We start from the raw sequence: 17838 nt of genomic DNA, 5'->3' as shown, positions 1-17838 counted from the left end.
CTGTTTCCATCAGAGAGTTTGACTCGTTAAACGAGGAAGACCACTCCGCAAACCTCCAGCTGGCTTTTGACATCAGTGAGCGTGAATTTGGGATCAAATCCTTCACATCTGTGAAGGAGCTGAGTGACGATCAGCAGCTGGATAAGACCAGGATGATCACCTACCTGTCCAAGTTCTACGAGCTGTTACGTGGCACACCTCTACCTGCCTCAGGTACTCTACTCTGCTCTATTATACTCTACTCTGCTCTACTCTACTCTATTATACTCTACTCTATTATACTCTACTCTACTCTACTCTACTCTATTATACTCTACTCTGCTCTACTCTATTATACTCTACTCTACTCTATTATACTCTATTCTATTCTACTCTATTATACTCTACTCTGCTCTACTGTACTGTACTCTACTCTATTATACTCTACTCTATTATACTCTACTCTACTCTATTATACTCTACTCTGCTCTACTCTATTATACTCTACTCTATTATACTCTACTCTATTATACTCTACTCTACTCTACTCTACTCTACTCTACTCTATTATACTCTACTCTGCTCTACTCTATTATACTCTACTCTATTATACTGTACTCTACTCTACTCTACTCTATTATACTCTATTCTATTCTACTCTACTCTATTATACTCTACTCTGCTCTACTGTACTGTACTCTACTCTATTATACTCTACTGTACTGTACTGTACTCTGCTCTACTCTGCTCTATTATACTCTACCCTACTCTATTCTACTCTATTCTACTCTACTGTACTCTACTCTGCTCTACTGTACTCTACTGTACTCTGCTCTATTATACTCTACCCTACTCTACTATACTCTACTCTATTCTACTCTTTTATACTCTACTGTACTCTACTCTGCTCTACTGTACTCTACTTTACGCTACTCTACGCTACTCGGCTCTACCGTACTCTACTCTACTTTATGTTTCTCTACTTTACGTAACTCTGCTCTACTTTACTCTACTCTACTCCACTGCACTCTACTCTGCTCTACTTTACGCTACTCTACACTACTCTACACTACTCCACTGTACTCTACTCTACTTTATGCTACTTTACTCTACTCTACTTTATGTTTCTATACTTTACGTTACTCTACTCCACTGTACTCTACTCCACTGTACTCTACTCTGCTCTACTTTACTCTACTCTACACTCCTCCACTGTACTCTACTCTACTTTAGCTACTTTACTCTACTCTACTTTACTTAACGCTACTCTACTCTACTTTATGCAAGTCTACTCTGCTCTACTTTATGCTATTCTACTCTTCTCCAAATTACTGTATCTACTTTATGCTACTTTACTTTATTGTACTCTACTTTACGCTACTCTACTCTACTCCACTGTACTGTACTCCACTCTTTGCAACTCTACTCTGCTTTACTTTACGTTACTCAACTCTACTCCACTGTACTCTACTTTATGCTACTTTACGCTACTCTACTCTATGCATACTCTACTTTACGCTACTCTACTCTGCTGTATTTTACGCTACTCTACTCTACTCCACTGTACGCTACTCTATGCTACTCTACTTTGCTCTACTCTACATTACGCTACTTTACTCTATTCCACTGTACTGTGATCTATTTTATGCAACTCTACTCTGCTCTACTTTACACTACTCTACTCCATTCCATTTGACTCTAATTGACTTGATTCTACTTTATTTGACTGGACTTTAATTTTCTCTACTCTGCTCTATTGTAATCTACTCTGCAGTTATACACACTGAAGCCTGTTGTTAATAAAACTGTTTTTGTCCTCTTCTTTGTTTCTGGTCTTCATCTTCTTCACTCTGTTTTATGATTAAAATACGAACAAACAACCACAAAAATACAGAAATGACTGTGAGAGAGAATGTATTAAATTTCATTTGGTTTCTCGTAAAAATGTGTGTATTGTGCCGTGCTATTAGTCAAGTGTAGTGGCATGAGAGGAATGTGTATTTGTACCAGAGCTGTGGACGGCTGTAGTCTGAGAGTCTTGACAACGTGAAGACAGCGGCCTGTCTCTACTGAGGGATATTTAATGCGTACCTACAGTATACCTAGTTGTTTTATTCAACGTCAGCCAACCATTTACCTTCCTCTGACATCCAGCTGAGTGATTCAATAAGGCTTTATTTTTTCAGTAGAACATTTCTCTACACAATACAATGGCTCTCTTTTTTTTTCCAGACCACTCATAGAACTTTCCTAATCTATATGATCATTAATCATTGATATTATCTGACATTTATGGCTGTGCACTGTGGAAACTATGAAAACTGTAATGCAGCCATGTGTTATACTGCAGGTTCCAGAGGAGTGGATGAAAACAATGAAGATTATCCATCTAAGGAAGTCAGAAGTAATAATAATGTGCTTAATCTTGCACTGCCCAGGAAACGGGTCCCAAAGGTAACTCCCCACTGAAATGTTTCAATCTGATGTGCTAAATACAACAAGTTGACTCTCTCTGACTTCCAATATCTTTGTTTCCATTTCATGTGGGATTCATCTTATACACATACAGCATGTCATTTTTAAACGAGTTTTAAAGGGCAATACATTCAATAACCTTGTGAGATTTTCTCTAGATATTTTTGGCTTGAAACTCCCCTCCTTTTGACTGTTGGATATTCAGTCTTATTTCCTTGTGTTTTTCAGGATGAAAAGAAGTCAGACGGTTCAGATCCCATTTACAAAAGAAGGCGGAAATTCTGCAGTTATCTGGAGGAGGTTTGTTGTTAAGCTACCTACAAGGGCTGTCCTCGACCAGAGAAATTCTTAGTTGACTAACACTCCTACGATTTTGACGACTATTCGATTCATTAATTTAATAGACAGATCTGTAGTTTCTCCACAAAGAATTACATAAAAGCACCACTTTAAATCCTGTCTTTATCAGAAATGTGCTCATAAGTTTCATGGAAATAGTCATTCAGTCATTCAGCAAAAAAAAATTACTAATCGACTAAAGAAATCTTAGTCGACGAAGACCAAAACAACCGATTAGTTTACTAATTGACTAAGAGGGGGCAGCCCTCCAACTCCTTGCAATTTCAAACTCAACTACTATTTTAAAAAAGCCTGTTGATATAATGGGATCTTGTCTGTTTTCCGTCTCTCATTAGGCTACCAATCTGTCCAGTAATGGCTCCGCAGTGCGAGAGGACAGAGAGCCCAAGGAAAACAAAGTGCGCTCAATGGCTTCTCAGTTGGTGGCCAAGTTTGAAAGCACACCCAACTACACCGCCCGGAAAACACAGGTAAAAATACACAACAGTGTTTTCAATGTACTCCCATGGGTTTTATTTTATATTATTGTAGTAGGACTACGGTTTTCATTGTCGTCCTGTAATATACTGTATGTATGTATCTATTGATCTACAGACAAACACTTTGTACATCTGCCTGTATATAGTTAAAATGGCTATTTGCCTTCTTCATGAATATGTTTTAAATTTCCTTTGTCGTGAGCTAGAGCTCTGACTGTGGTCTGCGGTTTTAATTGGACAAAACTTTCCTTTTGCTAATGCTACAAACAAAGTCTTCTCTTGTCTGTTGTTTCCAGCATTTACTCCTTTCAGCCTTTTCTATGTCTGTGCCTTTTTATTAACCGTCTTCCTAACCTTTCTGCAAAATCTCAGTCAGACTGCGAGAGGTCCTCTCTGCTGCAAACTCTTGACCTGGATGAGAGTCTGCACATTAAACTCAGGCCTCCGGTCCCACCTAAACCTCCTCCTGAGACGCAGGTAGTCTGGAGCCGCCAGACGGCGGTTAAGACACACAAACTGTGTTCAAACAAACAGTAGCCTAAGGCATTGGAACGATCTTTAAGACTAGTGATGGTCTGTAACGCTTCACATAAAGTAGGAGGCTATTTGTATGCTAATTCTGCCCTACTATGTATGGTACATGAGAACAGTCAATCAAACACACACATGTACAGCCACACATACACACGCAGACATTTACAAGCACATACTATATACAGCATATACACATACACCACCCATGTGTAAAGCTCAAATGATATAATTTACCTAAAATAGATGTTTTCCATCTTTTTTTTGGATATATAAATGACCATACTGGTGGTTTTACATTCTTTAGTCCTGACTGATTATAGACCCTCATTTCACACCAGCAACTGATTGAATGTGATTCATGTGTTATTGCAATGATATGCAGGCACCAGAAAATCAATGGTCATGGCGTTTTGTAGTCTCATTTAGCCACTTTTTAGTAACTGCCTTTTTTTAAGACACATAAAATCCTCAAAATTCACAAGTGGGGTATTAATTGATGTATTTTATTTCGTAGAACAAAACATTAAAATCTCTTGTGTTAACCACAGACCTTATTTCAGGCATCTAACAAAACAAAAAAACCCATTGACTTGAGATGAGGGAACCAGAAGTGCTAAAATGCAAACTCATTTCCAGGTTTTAGGACTCATTCCTGCAGCACCCTATCCTGCATGCAAACTATGCTACAAGTCTTACATTACTATTTTTATTTCTAACTTCCTCCAGTTTTTGTCATAACTTTAGTTTTATTTTTTAAACTCAAAATAATTCACATTCAATTTTGACAAAGCTGACATGAAAGTAAATTGGCTTTATTGATGCTAACATATTCAAACAATAGTGATTTAATTCTTTATGAATTAAAATCTGTGAAAAATATGCAAATGCAATTTGTCAATGCAAGTGTGACTCAATTGTTTTTATGGTTTTTAGAGTCACTTAGCCAGTATAACTTTAATTACCAGGCTCACATCTTATATCCCACAGGGGAATTTTTTTCCTTTAGTGAATTATGTCTGTTAATTAGAAACTAATGCTGTATATACTTATATATAATTTTTGCCCATTAATCTTAACAAGAGCTTTGCAGTCAAAGCATTGCATTCATGAGCTAATTAGCTTTTGGAAAATCATACCCACAAGACAAACAAAAAGCAGAACTACTGTAAGTGTAAAAACAAACGTAATGTGAATCGAAAAAGAGAAACAGTTTCTCTCATTTCATTTTAGCTCTTGACTCTCAGATGTCAGACTGCCCCCTCACTTCTTCACTTCCCCAAGAAGAAAGCTTTAAAAACAGCCTTCTTGCACCTGCATTATCACATGATGATTACATAACTCTGGCAAAACATAAAGCAGACAGAATATTCACCGTAATGGATTACCTATGTGAGTTGATTTTCTTGCTGTGCTGCCACGACTAGCACCTCAAAAAAACTTGAAAGTCTGAAAATATTTGGCAGCATTGTAAAGTACATGTGATTCGTAGTTAATGGGCTGAAACAAGACCACCTGTGTGGCTCTTTAAATGATCTAGTGAATGAAAAGATTATAAATAAATTCAGGCTTCACAGTTGGGTTGCTTGATGAGGAGCTAAACCGCTGCTCACATGTGCACTGTTGTGTGTCACCCCTTTCAGTTTGAAGTCAGTATCAGAAAAGCAGCAGAACACTTAGTGCCTCCAAAGACTCTACCTAAACCTCAGCTCCAGCCTGAGTCCCAGCATCCATTTTCTGTAGTGAAGCTCAGACATGTTGATCAGACGCACGCTGAGACGAAGGCCCAGCCTCAGCCTGAGAGTGCAGACCCCCCTGCTTCTTCTTCTTCTCCCTCCTCCTGCCAATCCGCAATCCATTTCATGTCAAGAGTCCTCCAGCGCCTCAGGGAGGTGGATGAACACGTCTCTGAGGTGATCACTATCTCCTCCTTTCTATCTTTACCTTCTTCTCTGTCCTCTTTACAAATCCTTTTAATTGTTGCATGTCCTGAGTGAATGTTGATTATATATTGTGCCCTGATTATACATTTAGACTCTAGTGTAATGTGTAGTCAGATGGTGAAATCAGTCCCTTAATTATCCAGCCTGACGAAAATGGCAAGAGCAGGCCTACAGACCTGACGGGCACACAGGCGGATTATTGGCCAGTCTGAGTCTGTGTGGAGCAGGTCGGCCAGTAGCGGGCTGCAGGCATCGGCTTACGTCTGCAAATATGCTATTTTGATTATTCAGATTTGCTAAAAACCTGAAGCCTGTGTTGGCTCAGATCAGCACTGCAAAATTGGGTAACACTTCATTTTACAGGTGCGCAAATGTTATGGTAATTAGGTGATAATTAGCAAGTTACCTATTTGAAATTTCTTTGGAATTACTAGCAAATTACCTCAATATTTACCTCAAAATGTATCAAGTCATTTAGCGCAGAGGTTCCAGGCCGGCTCCAAACTGTTTGAGGGGAGGCTCAGTGAATGGAAGTGAAAAAATATTACATTAGTAATCGAAAGAAGATCACATAGAATAGCCTAAATGTGTGTGAGTCGGTTAAAGAGATAGTTCAGAGAGGAATTTTATTATTTTTCCACTTTCCCAGAGTCAGAAACTAATAAATGCCTAAGGACAGACCTTTTTTTATGGTTATTTGGTGTAGTCTGAAGTTATGTCAAACAGCAATATTAGCCTATCTTGGCTCAACTGTTAAATCTTTGGGATCAAATAAAATAATCACGATAACATAGGCTTTCAGGAATTGAGCGAAACAAAGCAGGTAAACTTAGGGGGTTGAAGGGGCGCCTTTTTCCAAGCTTTGTCTGATGGGAGGCCGACAGTCTCAGACTTTGAAAATCCCTCATTTACTGTATATTTATGGGACTTCTTACATATTAAATCATTTCAGTTTACTTGACAGATGCACCTGCAAGTTGAACATGAACGAACTGACTTTTTTTATTGGAGTTAGATGAGAAGATTGATGCCACTCTCATGTCTGTGTGTTAAGTACAGAGCTGGAGCCATGACCTGATTCTTCCAGTCTTTGTGCTAAACTAGTCTAATCGTCTTCTGGCTCTAGCTCCACACTAACGTACAGACATGAGAGTATTGATCCTTTAACTCTAACGGCGCATTTCCACCAGATCCGGCGATGGAGGGCATCTCGGCGCTTTCCATTCCGTAGCAGTAGAAGCAGTCGCCCAGTGCATGGTGGGAGTGTTGCGACGAGTTGGAGGTGTCTGTATTTGCATAAAGTTGAAAAACTCAACTTTATGCAAATGAGCACGAAATTTGGACCAAGCTGTCAATATAGGCGATATAGTTCTAAGATTAAACAAGATTCAGCAGTGGCATTGCCTATTTCTCGCCTAAACTGTTTTCAGAAATAGATTTTAGTGGATCGGACGGATTAACAGAAGGTTTACAGTATGAGCAGGCCGCCATGTCGTTTCCTGTTTGAAACAGCGAGCAGAGAACCAGCGACCAATCAGGTGCATCCCACGATAGGGTACGTCACCGCTTGAAGCAGCCAGTTGAGTGGAGCAGTGCGTCCCCTAGCGTCCGCGCCACATCTGGTGGACATGTAGCGTAACTCTGACAAAGTGAATAAGTGAATTCCTTAAGTGAAGTGATAAGTAATTCCTTTAAATTGCAGTCTTCATTATTTTGTATCATCAGTTTGCAGATAATTAAACTTTTCTCATGACATTCCTTTAAGCTAATCTTGGATTTAATGATTATCCTTTTAATTAGTTTGCTTTGAAATTTGGCTTTGACTCACTTAAGCCCTAAAGAGTCAATATTTCACTTTTTTTTGGCTGATCCGACGTTCTTGCCTTTTGATTTCTGTGCCAGGTCTGTGTGGCTGTCTCAGCTTTCTGCTCCTGTACAGTACGAGCAACCACATCAAGTGGGGTGTGAAATTAATGTAATAAGGCAGCCTTCATTCCACACAGCAATGTTATTGTTCTCCTCCCAACAATAGCCTACACACTTAGCTGTCAAATCCTGCTTCTTATTGGGAACGTAGAACAGAAAGGCCTTTCATCATTTAACCGTGTCGTGCTTATTAAATGGTTATTAGTCTACTTAATTATGTCTACACACAGAAAGCTCCCCGTTTGTTGGTGGGAGAATGTGTCTCGCTGCACTGAGGAGGCGAGATTGATGGCTTTTCTTTTGTTGCTGTGCTCCGTGTCATCCTGCAGAAAAAAGCTCAGACACAACAGGCTAGAGAGTTTCACACAAAGAGTATAAAGGACAAGGCTGTTCACCTTAGAGGGTTGTTCTCAGCAGAAAGCTCTGCTGGACTCAAGGTGACTATCCTAAGCTCGGTGTGTGACCCCACCCTGGTCTGGTGTTTTGCACTGCCTGCCCTTCACGGTGTGTGTGTGTTTATTTGCATGTGAAAACATGTTTGGGAAGTGTTACATGCAGACAATTTTCTCCCTTGTTGTTTATTTCCTACATCATCGATTTTTTGACACATAAACCGAGATGCAGGAAATTCTGTCATAATTCAATTACTTTTCTTTCATCAAGGTGTGACTGAAAGCGGCTATAATATATTTTTATAATGACACTGGCTCGTCTCGGCTTTACGGAGCTTTATAGTGAGTTTCATTGTGCTCATTGTTTAGCTGTCTGGTCCGTAACTTGACTGTTTCACTGTCGCCGCTCTCATAGCGTCGTCTTCAGCCGCAGCTTGAAGCTGTTTTCAGTGAAAAAGCTATAAAAAAATCCACTGTACACTACCTGATGACCACCAAACAGCAGACAGACACTGTTATCAAGTAGCTGGTGAACATAGTGGAGCATTTAACCACTTAAGAGCCAGATATTTCCCTCAGGAGTTGGTAGAGACCAAAAACAGAGCTAAAAGAGAGTGAATATTGGACTTACATTCACCAGATATGTGACTCCAAATGAATGATAAGATAATGATGAAGGCTTTGTGCCGAAACCATGGATGTATAAAGAGAACTGAATACAGCGTTGGAGGCGGGGCCCGTTCACTCCTATGAAAGTTACTCAGCGGCGCATGAAGCAAAACAAGTTTAACTTCTGAGTATGAAATTACCCGGATCTTCAGCGGTCTTACGCATCCGTTGGGCCCACAGAGCAGGTGCAGTAGCGTTTCCTTTAGCTCCACCTCCCAGCCCTCAGTCTGGGGCTCACTCACATGAACAGAGGAAGGAAATAATTTTTAGGACTTAATGATTTAAATAAGGTCTATTCAAGTGTTCGTATACTGGGAAGTTGATTTACGTCAATTTGCTTTTACTGCGTTACAGACATATCTTTCCCAAATGAAAGTCCATGGGAAAATGTCTTTTTGGGCCCAATGGCATCACGTGACGGACACGGAAGTTGTAGTACCACTGTTTGGCCGCTGTGTAAAAATTTGCTTCATAGTCTGCCGCTCATCCCGGGGGCTTGGCCGAAACGTGTAAGCGTATGTCTATTGTGATTGTGACCCAGTTAAACAAGTGAAATGCTTGTTTTGTGTCCTGATTGATTTTGAAATCTGGGATATGCTACCCTATCACATTTTTGAATGATGATGTTTCTCAGTAACTACTGGATGTGTAAATAAGCGACTGTTTGTGAACAAGTTTGCCATGTCAACCGCCATAACACGTGTCAGTATAACAAAATTAAATTTAACAGCATCACAAACGACAGACCATAAAGTTGAAACAACATTACTCTAAAAAGCTTAAAAAAACCCTGAACCCTTAAAACTTGTAAATGAAGTAATGTTTTTATTGCAGGACTGTTAGTTTTATCTAGGTGTACCTAATAAACTGGAAAAAAGAGTTCATGATGTTATTTGCTTCAGTAGTGAAGCAAAGAACAGAGGGCGTGTTAAAAAACAAGCCTCATAGGCCAAGATTTACATTGTTGTCATGTATCTTCTTAATTATAATAGACAGATTTATGTGAAAGCACTGCTGCTTTGCATGAGAGTTTTGCTTTTAACGGCTGTTTCTGCCCCTCGTGCTTTTAATTACCAGTCGTCCTCACAGAGGAGAAGTGTATGTTCTTGTGGTGGCACTTTGTGGGTTTCCCGGCTCCACCCATCCCAAACAGCCTGCTCCAACTCAACAGCCAGATGTTATAGCAGGACTTACACTAGTTTAATATAAAGGAACGACTCCTGGTGCACAGGATCAAATTTGATTCCTGAAGAGCAATTGGGATAAACTTTATCACTTCTTGAGTTTATCACCTTTCTATAATGATCTTACTTCTTTCCATAACTGTGTTTTCCCCTTGGCTGAATGTTCGTGAGCAAATGAGTCTGAGGCTGTAGGCTTTAATGTGAAGATGAGCCGAGATGCAGAAACGCATCATTAAAACAGCTTTGTGTTCCTCATCTTTCACTCAACTTCTCACATTGTCCCTCTTCCTGCACGTACTAACCACCTGTGTTTCTACCAAGCATGCCAACACCTCCAAGAGTAACTAACACAACACAGTTTAAATTTATAGCAATAAACCTGTGACCTGTAAAAAAAATATTCAACATGAAAGTTTCCTCTTCAAAAAAAGCTTCACTCAAGGTCTACGTACAATTTTTTTTTTTAAACTAGAAAAACTAGATTAAACTATGTTGAACATTCACAAATGTTTTCTTATAAGGAATGTTTGAAGAAATCTTTTTTTTGGTCAAGCAAATGGTAAGAGTGTTTCAGATAGAGATGCTGCAGAACAAAATAAATTAAAATATAATTTTTCGAACATTAAAGGATGTAAAAATGTTCTAGTAGAAACCCAAACCTGAACATAAGCAAAATAGGTCCTCTTAATGGACCTGGGTTTAAGTAGTAGTAAATACTAAATGAATAGAAAGATTGAAGTCAATGTTTAAGCTTTTGTTATAGTGAGGTGTTTGACGTTGATGCTCATCATCGCTCTGCCTGTATTGTGTTTCTCAGGGCGGCCCAGTACGAAGGGCGTTCCTCCCGTCGGGTGACAAGTGTCACTCATGCGAGAAGCGTGTTTATATGGTGGAGAGGGTCTGTGCCGAGGGGCTCTACTTCCACAGGGAGTGTTTCCGCTGTTCCACCTGCAGCTCGTCCCTGCGACAGGGAGCTCATGCCTTCGACTCTCTACAGGGTACGTGTGTCATCCGATATCAGCTCTCGTCAGAATTTAATCTACATTGTACTAAAAATAAAAGAGCAAAGTTCAGTATTTATCTGGCTACTTTGTACTGACAGGTGTTGTATTCTTACAGGGAAATTGTATTGCAAACTTCATTTTGATCAACGCAAAAATGGGACAAACCTACAGAGGAACTTTTCTCTACGTTCAGTGAGTACTTTGCCTTTCTAGCAAAATCCATCTTGTTCTAGCAATATTCACTGAAAGGTATCTAACTCCTTTGTCCTCTGTCTTTTAGAGTCGTCATGGAGCTGGAGTTCAGGAGCCATGTGCCGTTGATGGACAGAGCTCCGAGTCCAGCAGCACAGCAGACCTGCAGAGTCCATCCTCAGCAGGTACCTTCAGCTCGTTCATGAGGAAACGCCTGAGCTGGCCCCTGAGCGTGACTCGCGCTGTGTGTAACGCCTCCTGGTATCTGTCCCATCGTGTGCGTAGTACAGCGCGGGCCCTCGCCGGCCACCTGAGGGACAATGCCCAGGACTATGCGTTCATGTATGAGCTACTGAGCATGAGCTTGCCCCTGCTGCTTGTTTTACAAGAGGTACTGCTGCAGATGCACACAGAGGCTGCGCCCGACGGGCCCGGCTCTCTACAGCCTCTACTGCTGTGGCTGCAGGAGCAAATAGGGCACCGGCTCATTTAGACGTGTTAATATTTGACTTCAAAAGCCATTAAATCCGTGGCTGAGATCCACATTTAAAGGAGTGTTCTTGTCATTATACCATTTGTAGCCGTGCACAAGCACCTTTGTGATGTTTACTTGCCTTTTATGATGCTCTCAGTGTCTTGGTTGTATTTGTGCATCAGCCAAAGAAGAGACACTGTAGGTTGCTCATGCAACTTTATGCAATTTACTACAGGGGTTAATGAAAGCTGCACCAAATCTTTTTTTTGCAGTGGGTTTGCTGTGGAAACTGTGCTTTAATTGTAGGGTTAAAATAAGTTAAACAAATAGATTTAAATTAAAACAGGCCACAGTCGGTGCATTAAAGACTTGAGACTGCTGAAATCATCTTTGCTGTAGAACTCAATCTTTGGAAAATGGATCCTGCAGTTATAAATGCTTAACTCAGGTTACGACTGACTAACTTGATGCACTTTATCTTTGGGAACTGCCTGGTCGGCGCAGCAGTAAACTGTCAGCTCTCATGTTAACGCTGAATACCAGACAGGTTTTCTTTTGACTATGCATATGTGCTCCTGCCATATATATTTTTTTCTTTTATATCCATATATATGCAGGTGTTTGCTCATTGTCTTTTTATACTCAACTCCGTTTACTTTCATGAACAGCTTTTATTGATTATTGAATGGATAACACCAAAGAGTCTCTCCTGTCTGGTGAGTTTCCTTCTCAGTATTTACTTCTACTTTGCTGCCATCTACTGTTGACTCTCAGAAAAACCATGAAGGCTAAATGAGACACCCCGCCCCCCTTCATTTTTTATAAACCTCTCTGTATAACACTAAGGAGAATTTTAAATATGTCATATTTTTTTGATTTACTGTAGACAATAGAAGCTGGCGAGCATGCTGTGATGTGTTTGAATGTGTTTGCCACTCTTGCCATAATTTTAAAGCATGTTGTTGGAAGATCAACTGCGAGCCTCTTTTTGACTGGAAGCCACACAGTTGCTTCCTATTCAACTAATCTAATGATGCTTACAGTATGAAGCACTTTTTGTTTTGTTTATATAATATTTGAAGACTTCAGGCATTGTTTTAAGTGTTTACAGCATGATGTGCTGGATATGCAATATGATGTTTGTGTTTTGTTGTCAGCTACCTAATATTTCATGATGAATTACTGAATCTGCTGCATGTAATATGAGGTAGTTTACAGTGTTTTATAAAACCAAAGAACTCTTCTCATACACCCTGACTGGACTTTTCTTTTATACATCTGTATGACAAGATGACAATCATGCAAACGGTTAACATGTGTAATGGTGCCGACATACAAATATCGTCTTCATTATTGAATGTCATTATTTTTGCTTTGTTTTCATAAACTTTTTCTACTTTTGTGCTTTCAGCTGTTTATTTGTGTCTGAATGTGTTTTAGATCATTTTTTCTCTTCTCCTCTCGTTCAGCTGAAGCCTTTTATGAAGAGTGTGAGCCCGCTGGATGATTAGGAGACATGACGTTTTGAAGGTGATCACCTGCATGGTCACGTGGTCATGTGTCATACAGTAGTTGTGATGTGGCTGCAGACATAAATAACTGACTCAAAGTGACTTAACAACGTTGCTGAAGTGATTAAAACTGTTTGTTTTGATGTGACACTGAGTTTTGACTAAACTAAACTCATGACTAATGAATGGCTTCAGTGTTTCACATTGATCCTCCAGAACTAACTAATCCTGTTCAAGAATTACTGCGTACATCTCCTATTTTAGTTTTTTTGTGGTTCAAAGTATGAATACTGAAATTGCAGTTCAGTCTGATTATCTCGCTAGTACTAACTTTTAAAGAGAAGAAACCAAGGACATGTCAAATCAGGTTTTATTCAAACTTTTTTTTACACTTTCACAAGTTTTCTTCTTAAAACATGTATCATGTTACAAGTATCATTCGACTGACAAGTTCTGTAAGTATTAATAACCAATAGTTAACAAAACAATTTCCACAAAGGTCCATTCAGTAGCTGTTTTGGCGCTTTTGATTGCATCATAAAGCCTTCCAATATGCACTTTAACAAACTATTGTTTTCAAGGTCAGTAATATTTGAATCTTAAATTCAAAACCAACATGAATGAGGAGTCACATCTACAATTCAACTCCTGTGGTGAGATTGTTTTGTCAACTATTGTTTCCAAGGTCAAGATTCAGCTTCATTTTACCAATATTTTGCTCAATTAAATGTTAAATGAGCCAATGATGCATTTTAAAGGGGAGCTCCACTGATTTTACACATCGAAGTCTGTTTACAGGTCTTGAGGAGAAATATATGTGAGCATAGTTGTATAAAGCCTTCAGTGTCTCCAGAGTGAACTGTGTGAAGTCTGATGAATTACCTCTAGTGATGTCACTTGAGTCAGTGTCAGTTGGAGCTATGGATGTATAAAGAGAACTGGATACAGCGTTGTAGGCGGGCTCCCATTCATTCCTAGAGTTGCTGAGTGGCGCATGAAGCCAAAATGGCTCAACTGCAGAGTGATAAAGTACACGGATCATCAGACGATCTTCTGCATCCATTGAGCCCATAGAGCAGGCGCAGTAGGGGTTCCTTTAACTCCGCCTCCCAGCACTCGCTGCGGCCTCGATCTGGCTCATTCACATGAGAGGAGAAAGGAAATAACTCTGGTTACAGCTATTAGTGCATTTTACAACTTTTAGAACCTAATTATTTAAATAAGGGCTATTCAAGTGTTCATACTGGGAAGTTGATTTACTCCAAAAATTATCCGCTGAGTTACAGACGTCTCTTTCCCAATGTAAGTCTATGGGAAAAAAGTATTTTTGGTCCCAATGGCATCACATGGTGGACAAGATTGAAAATAAAAAAATAAAAAAATCTGGGGTTGTAGAGTTAAGGCCTTTACAAACAGGGTTGTTTTTTTTTGTACAATTAATTCGAAAGTCCATATATTTTTAGAACTGTTGTTTTTGTCATGAATACAGAATGTGAATATATCGCCGCGAAAAAGTGCCATACTTTTTTTTTTCTGAACGAGGTTGATTTCCTGAGCTTTCGCACTGAGTATAAAGGCATCAACTAATGAAGTTGTGCGGAATCGGTTGAGGTGCACCTATATTTATGAAACGACAACACTTAGGCTCTATAAATCAAACCAGCAACCTTTATTCTCCTTTCAACCTTGACAAAGGCAGCACAGATCCACTCTGTCCGTTCTTACCTTTCACAATAAAAGCCCTAGACAAATAATATTCGCAGGCGAGTATTTTGCATTTTCGTGTCATTTATTCGTCGCGCCCCTGATATGTAAAGGCCTTTAGAAAGAAGTGAGTAGCCGCTACTCGCATTAAACACCTGAATCTAAAATAAACCGTCAGTGTTTTTCTGGCATTGTGGGTAATCTAGGCATCAGGTTTTGACAAGGAAGATAAATGTGTGTAATACAAAAGACCATATCTCTGATTCTGCTGCATCGATTTTGATCCCTTTTTATTTAACTGTCCATTGTGAGTTTGACAATGCTGTAGGAGTGCGACGGTGAATCGGTGGAGTTCTCTTAAGACCCTGAACATTAAATAAATAACTCCCCTTGTAACTGAGAAAAAGAAGAGAGCATTGGTCCGTGTGACACCGGATAAATAAAGGTTTAAAACATGTTTTTATTTGAACATTTTCATGATGATCTGACAATAACAGCAAAGAACCACTTAACGTTTCCATACAGAGGCTCAATAAAACACCATTTAGACAAACTTCCTCTTTCAGTATGTGCGATGACCTCTAACTTTAGATTCTCACCGCACGACTGACATGGTTTATAAAACACATTAGTGGCATTTCTCTGCCTCCTCCTAAGTGACTTAAAATGAAATGAAGTACATATGCGTCGTGTTAGAAACTGTTCAGGGATGCACTTTGTGCTCAGAGCAAATTGCTGTGATACATAAAAAAGTCCTTGACTTTACAACACCAGTTTATAATCTGTTCAAACTCCTGTATTTCCTTTGATTCAAGAGTAAATATTGAAGGTTAATTACACTTTTAAAAAACGAAGATGTCCACCATTTAACATTTCCACGGTGACCTCTACTCCCACTACTCTTATAATAAATAATCATGATGATTCTACTGGTATCTTCATGACTGTAGAGATATGTAAACACTAAATGGAAAAGGCTTGACTCACTGAGCTTATGAGTGTGTGCCAGTAGATAAACTGTCTTCAATACTCAGAAGTTATTTTATTCATCTCATCAGCGCTGGTTAAGTTTAGGATGAGTACACGTGGGTGTATATCTCTACAGTGATATACAGATTAAAGTTTTAGCGGTATTCAAATTGATGGTTATCATACCAGGTACTTTTGCTGATCTACAGATCAGAAAAAAACTGATATAAGTGTGTGTGAAGTTAAAGGTACAGATTGTCATAGTCTTGGGTTTTTGTTTAGTCTGTTTCCTGTTTTATTTTGATATTTCACTCCTCATGTGTCTGGGCTTACTTCTCGTCTTAATGTGATTTCCCGCCTTTTTGTCCCTCATTAGTCCTGCATTCACTTCCTGCTGACCTGTTCCCACTTCTCCAGTTAGTCAGTCACTATTTATACCACCTCAGTTTCTTTGTTGGTTTGTCTTTTGTCGTTCATGGAGTTTGGTTTGCCCGTTACGCACCAGATTCAACTGTTATCAGGCCATTAAATAGCCGTTATCAGTCGCTATAAGCACCATAGATGTGGCTCCTGTGTTGTAAAGTGAAAGTGAAACTTGAAAGCAACACGTTCTAACATTTTTGTAAAACTGAATGAAATGTCACGTTTTGAAAACAACTTCTTTAGTTTTAAGCAACAAAAAAAACATTTAAGTTTAGGGAAAAACATTGTGTTTTGGGTTAAAATATCTACAAACACGAAGACAACTACACATTATTGGTTTCACACAGGATGTGATTCCTGTGTTCTGTGTCCCAACCGTTGTTGTCCTAAGCCCGAACCCTTCACACTACAGCGCCTGACTGCTGCTCCTGTCATAATTGCTACGGTCACTAGAGGTCGCTGTCGTGTTCTTGTATACCTTCTTTCGGTGATCTACCATGTGAATAGGTGATAAAAACCTACTAGTGGGTGTAGTAGGCCGATAACACCAATTTAATAGCCTGACAACAGTCTAATAGCCTGCGTTACCTGCTTGCTGTTACCTGCCTGCATTTTTTAATTCTCAGTTTGTGAGCCATTTGTTTATTATATAATTTTTCTGCACCAGTCATTCTGCTGTTTTCTGCCTATATGCAAACTAACATGCTTTGGTTATATAACGTTCTGTTGTCTTTCAGGATCAACTTAAAGGAAACTAATAACTGTAGCCTAACTGATATCAATAACAATAATAATAGTGTAATACCGTAAACCGTGATATTTTCTGAGATGGTTATCACACCGTGAAAATCTTATACTGTTACATCCGTAATGCAGATTCCCAATGTTTATTTCCTGTTGTTTTTCAGTCAGAAGCTGCCATGCAAGTGAGCCACTTTACCCACAGAGGACTGAGAATTAAAGAATAATTTGAATTCTTCATGACGTTGTTGTATATAATTGTTTATAATTTACACAGACTTCATGAAAGTGTTTTAGAAACGTTTTTCTTGTGTTTCGGAGCAATTTCTGATTGCTTTTTGTGCCACAGTATTTCTCAATAAATGTTTGTGTTGCTACTGACGTCAGACTTTGTTTATCAGAGACAAAAGATATTTTGAATGATTTTGATCTGCTTCAGTTTTATTGGCTATAATCTACTATGCAATTCTGTATAATCTATACACTTATAGGGCTGAAACCAATTATTGAATACAGTTTGTCCGTATATCAAACTGTCTGGTTAGTTAAATTATTTTTGCATCCGCGGTAAATAGAAAAAAGATCCCATAGAAATGAAAATATAGAAAGTCTCTCTTACAGCGTGTGACCATCACAACTAAAGCAAATGTTCACAGCTACAATCTATAAAAGTAAAGTGTTATGTTACATTTCCTCAAAGACCTAAAGATCCATTGATGGCTTCTGTCCAAAGGTTCATGACGGCACCGTTTAGTTCATGAATACCCTCACATCTCTTTCAGTGAGCAGTATTGACCTCTGCATCTCTGCATAAATGGGCTAAAATCTGGTTAATAAAGTACATAATAACCTAGAATTCCCCTGTGTCCACTTTAGTCCTA

At 39.1% G+C, this 17838-nt stretch overlaps 1 protein-coding gene across 13 annotated transcripts in view; it reads left to right on the top strand.

Annotated features, from left to right (window-relative positions):
- Window positions 1-17338, top strand: part of mical2a (microtubule associated monooxygenase, calponin and LIM domain containing 2a) — a 45201-nt gene extending 27863 nt beyond the window's left edge. For 3 of the 13 annotated variants that reach the window (XM_037756583.1, XM_037756599.1, XM_037756590.1), the window contains 10 exons: window positions 14-213; window positions 2330-2433; window positions 2683-2754; window positions 3150-3284; window positions 3666-3794; window positions 5468-5737; window positions 8023-8130; window positions 10756-10936; window positions 11058-11134; window positions 11223-13011. In XM_037756583.1, the coding sequence (XP_037612511.1) occupies window positions 14-213; window positions 2330-2433; window positions 2683-2754; window positions 3150-3284; window positions 3666-3794; window positions 5468-5737; window positions 8023-8130; window positions 10756-10936; window positions 11058-11134; window positions 11223-11627 (1681 nt within the window). In that variant the 3' untranslated portion in view covers window positions 11628-13011. Of the gene's footprint in view, window positions 1-13; window positions 214-2329; window positions 2434-2682; window positions 2755-3149; window positions 3285-3665; window positions 3795-5467; window positions 5738-8022; window positions 8131-10755; window positions 10937-11057; window positions 11135-11222; window positions 13012-13078; window positions 13140-16169; window positions 16214-17124 lie in introns of those variants that run through there. The other 10 variants (XR_005204925.1, XR_005204927.1, XR_005204929.1 and 7 more) reach the window with 10 other exon arrangements.
- The last annotated feature ends 500 nt before the right edge of the window (window positions 17339-17838 follow it).

The sequence above is a fragment of the Sebastes umbrosus genome, chromosome 2, assembly GCF_015220745.1.
Source record: "Sebastes umbrosus isolate fSebUmb1 chromosome 2, fSebUmb1.pri, whole genome shotgun sequence".
In the NCBI taxonomy this organism is placed as follows: domain Eukaryota; kingdom Metazoa; phylum Chordata; class Actinopteri; order Perciformes; family Sebastidae; genus Sebastes; species Sebastes umbrosus.
Note: the sequence above shows the minus strand (reverse complement) of the source record. Positions and strands in the feature narration are given on the sequence as shown.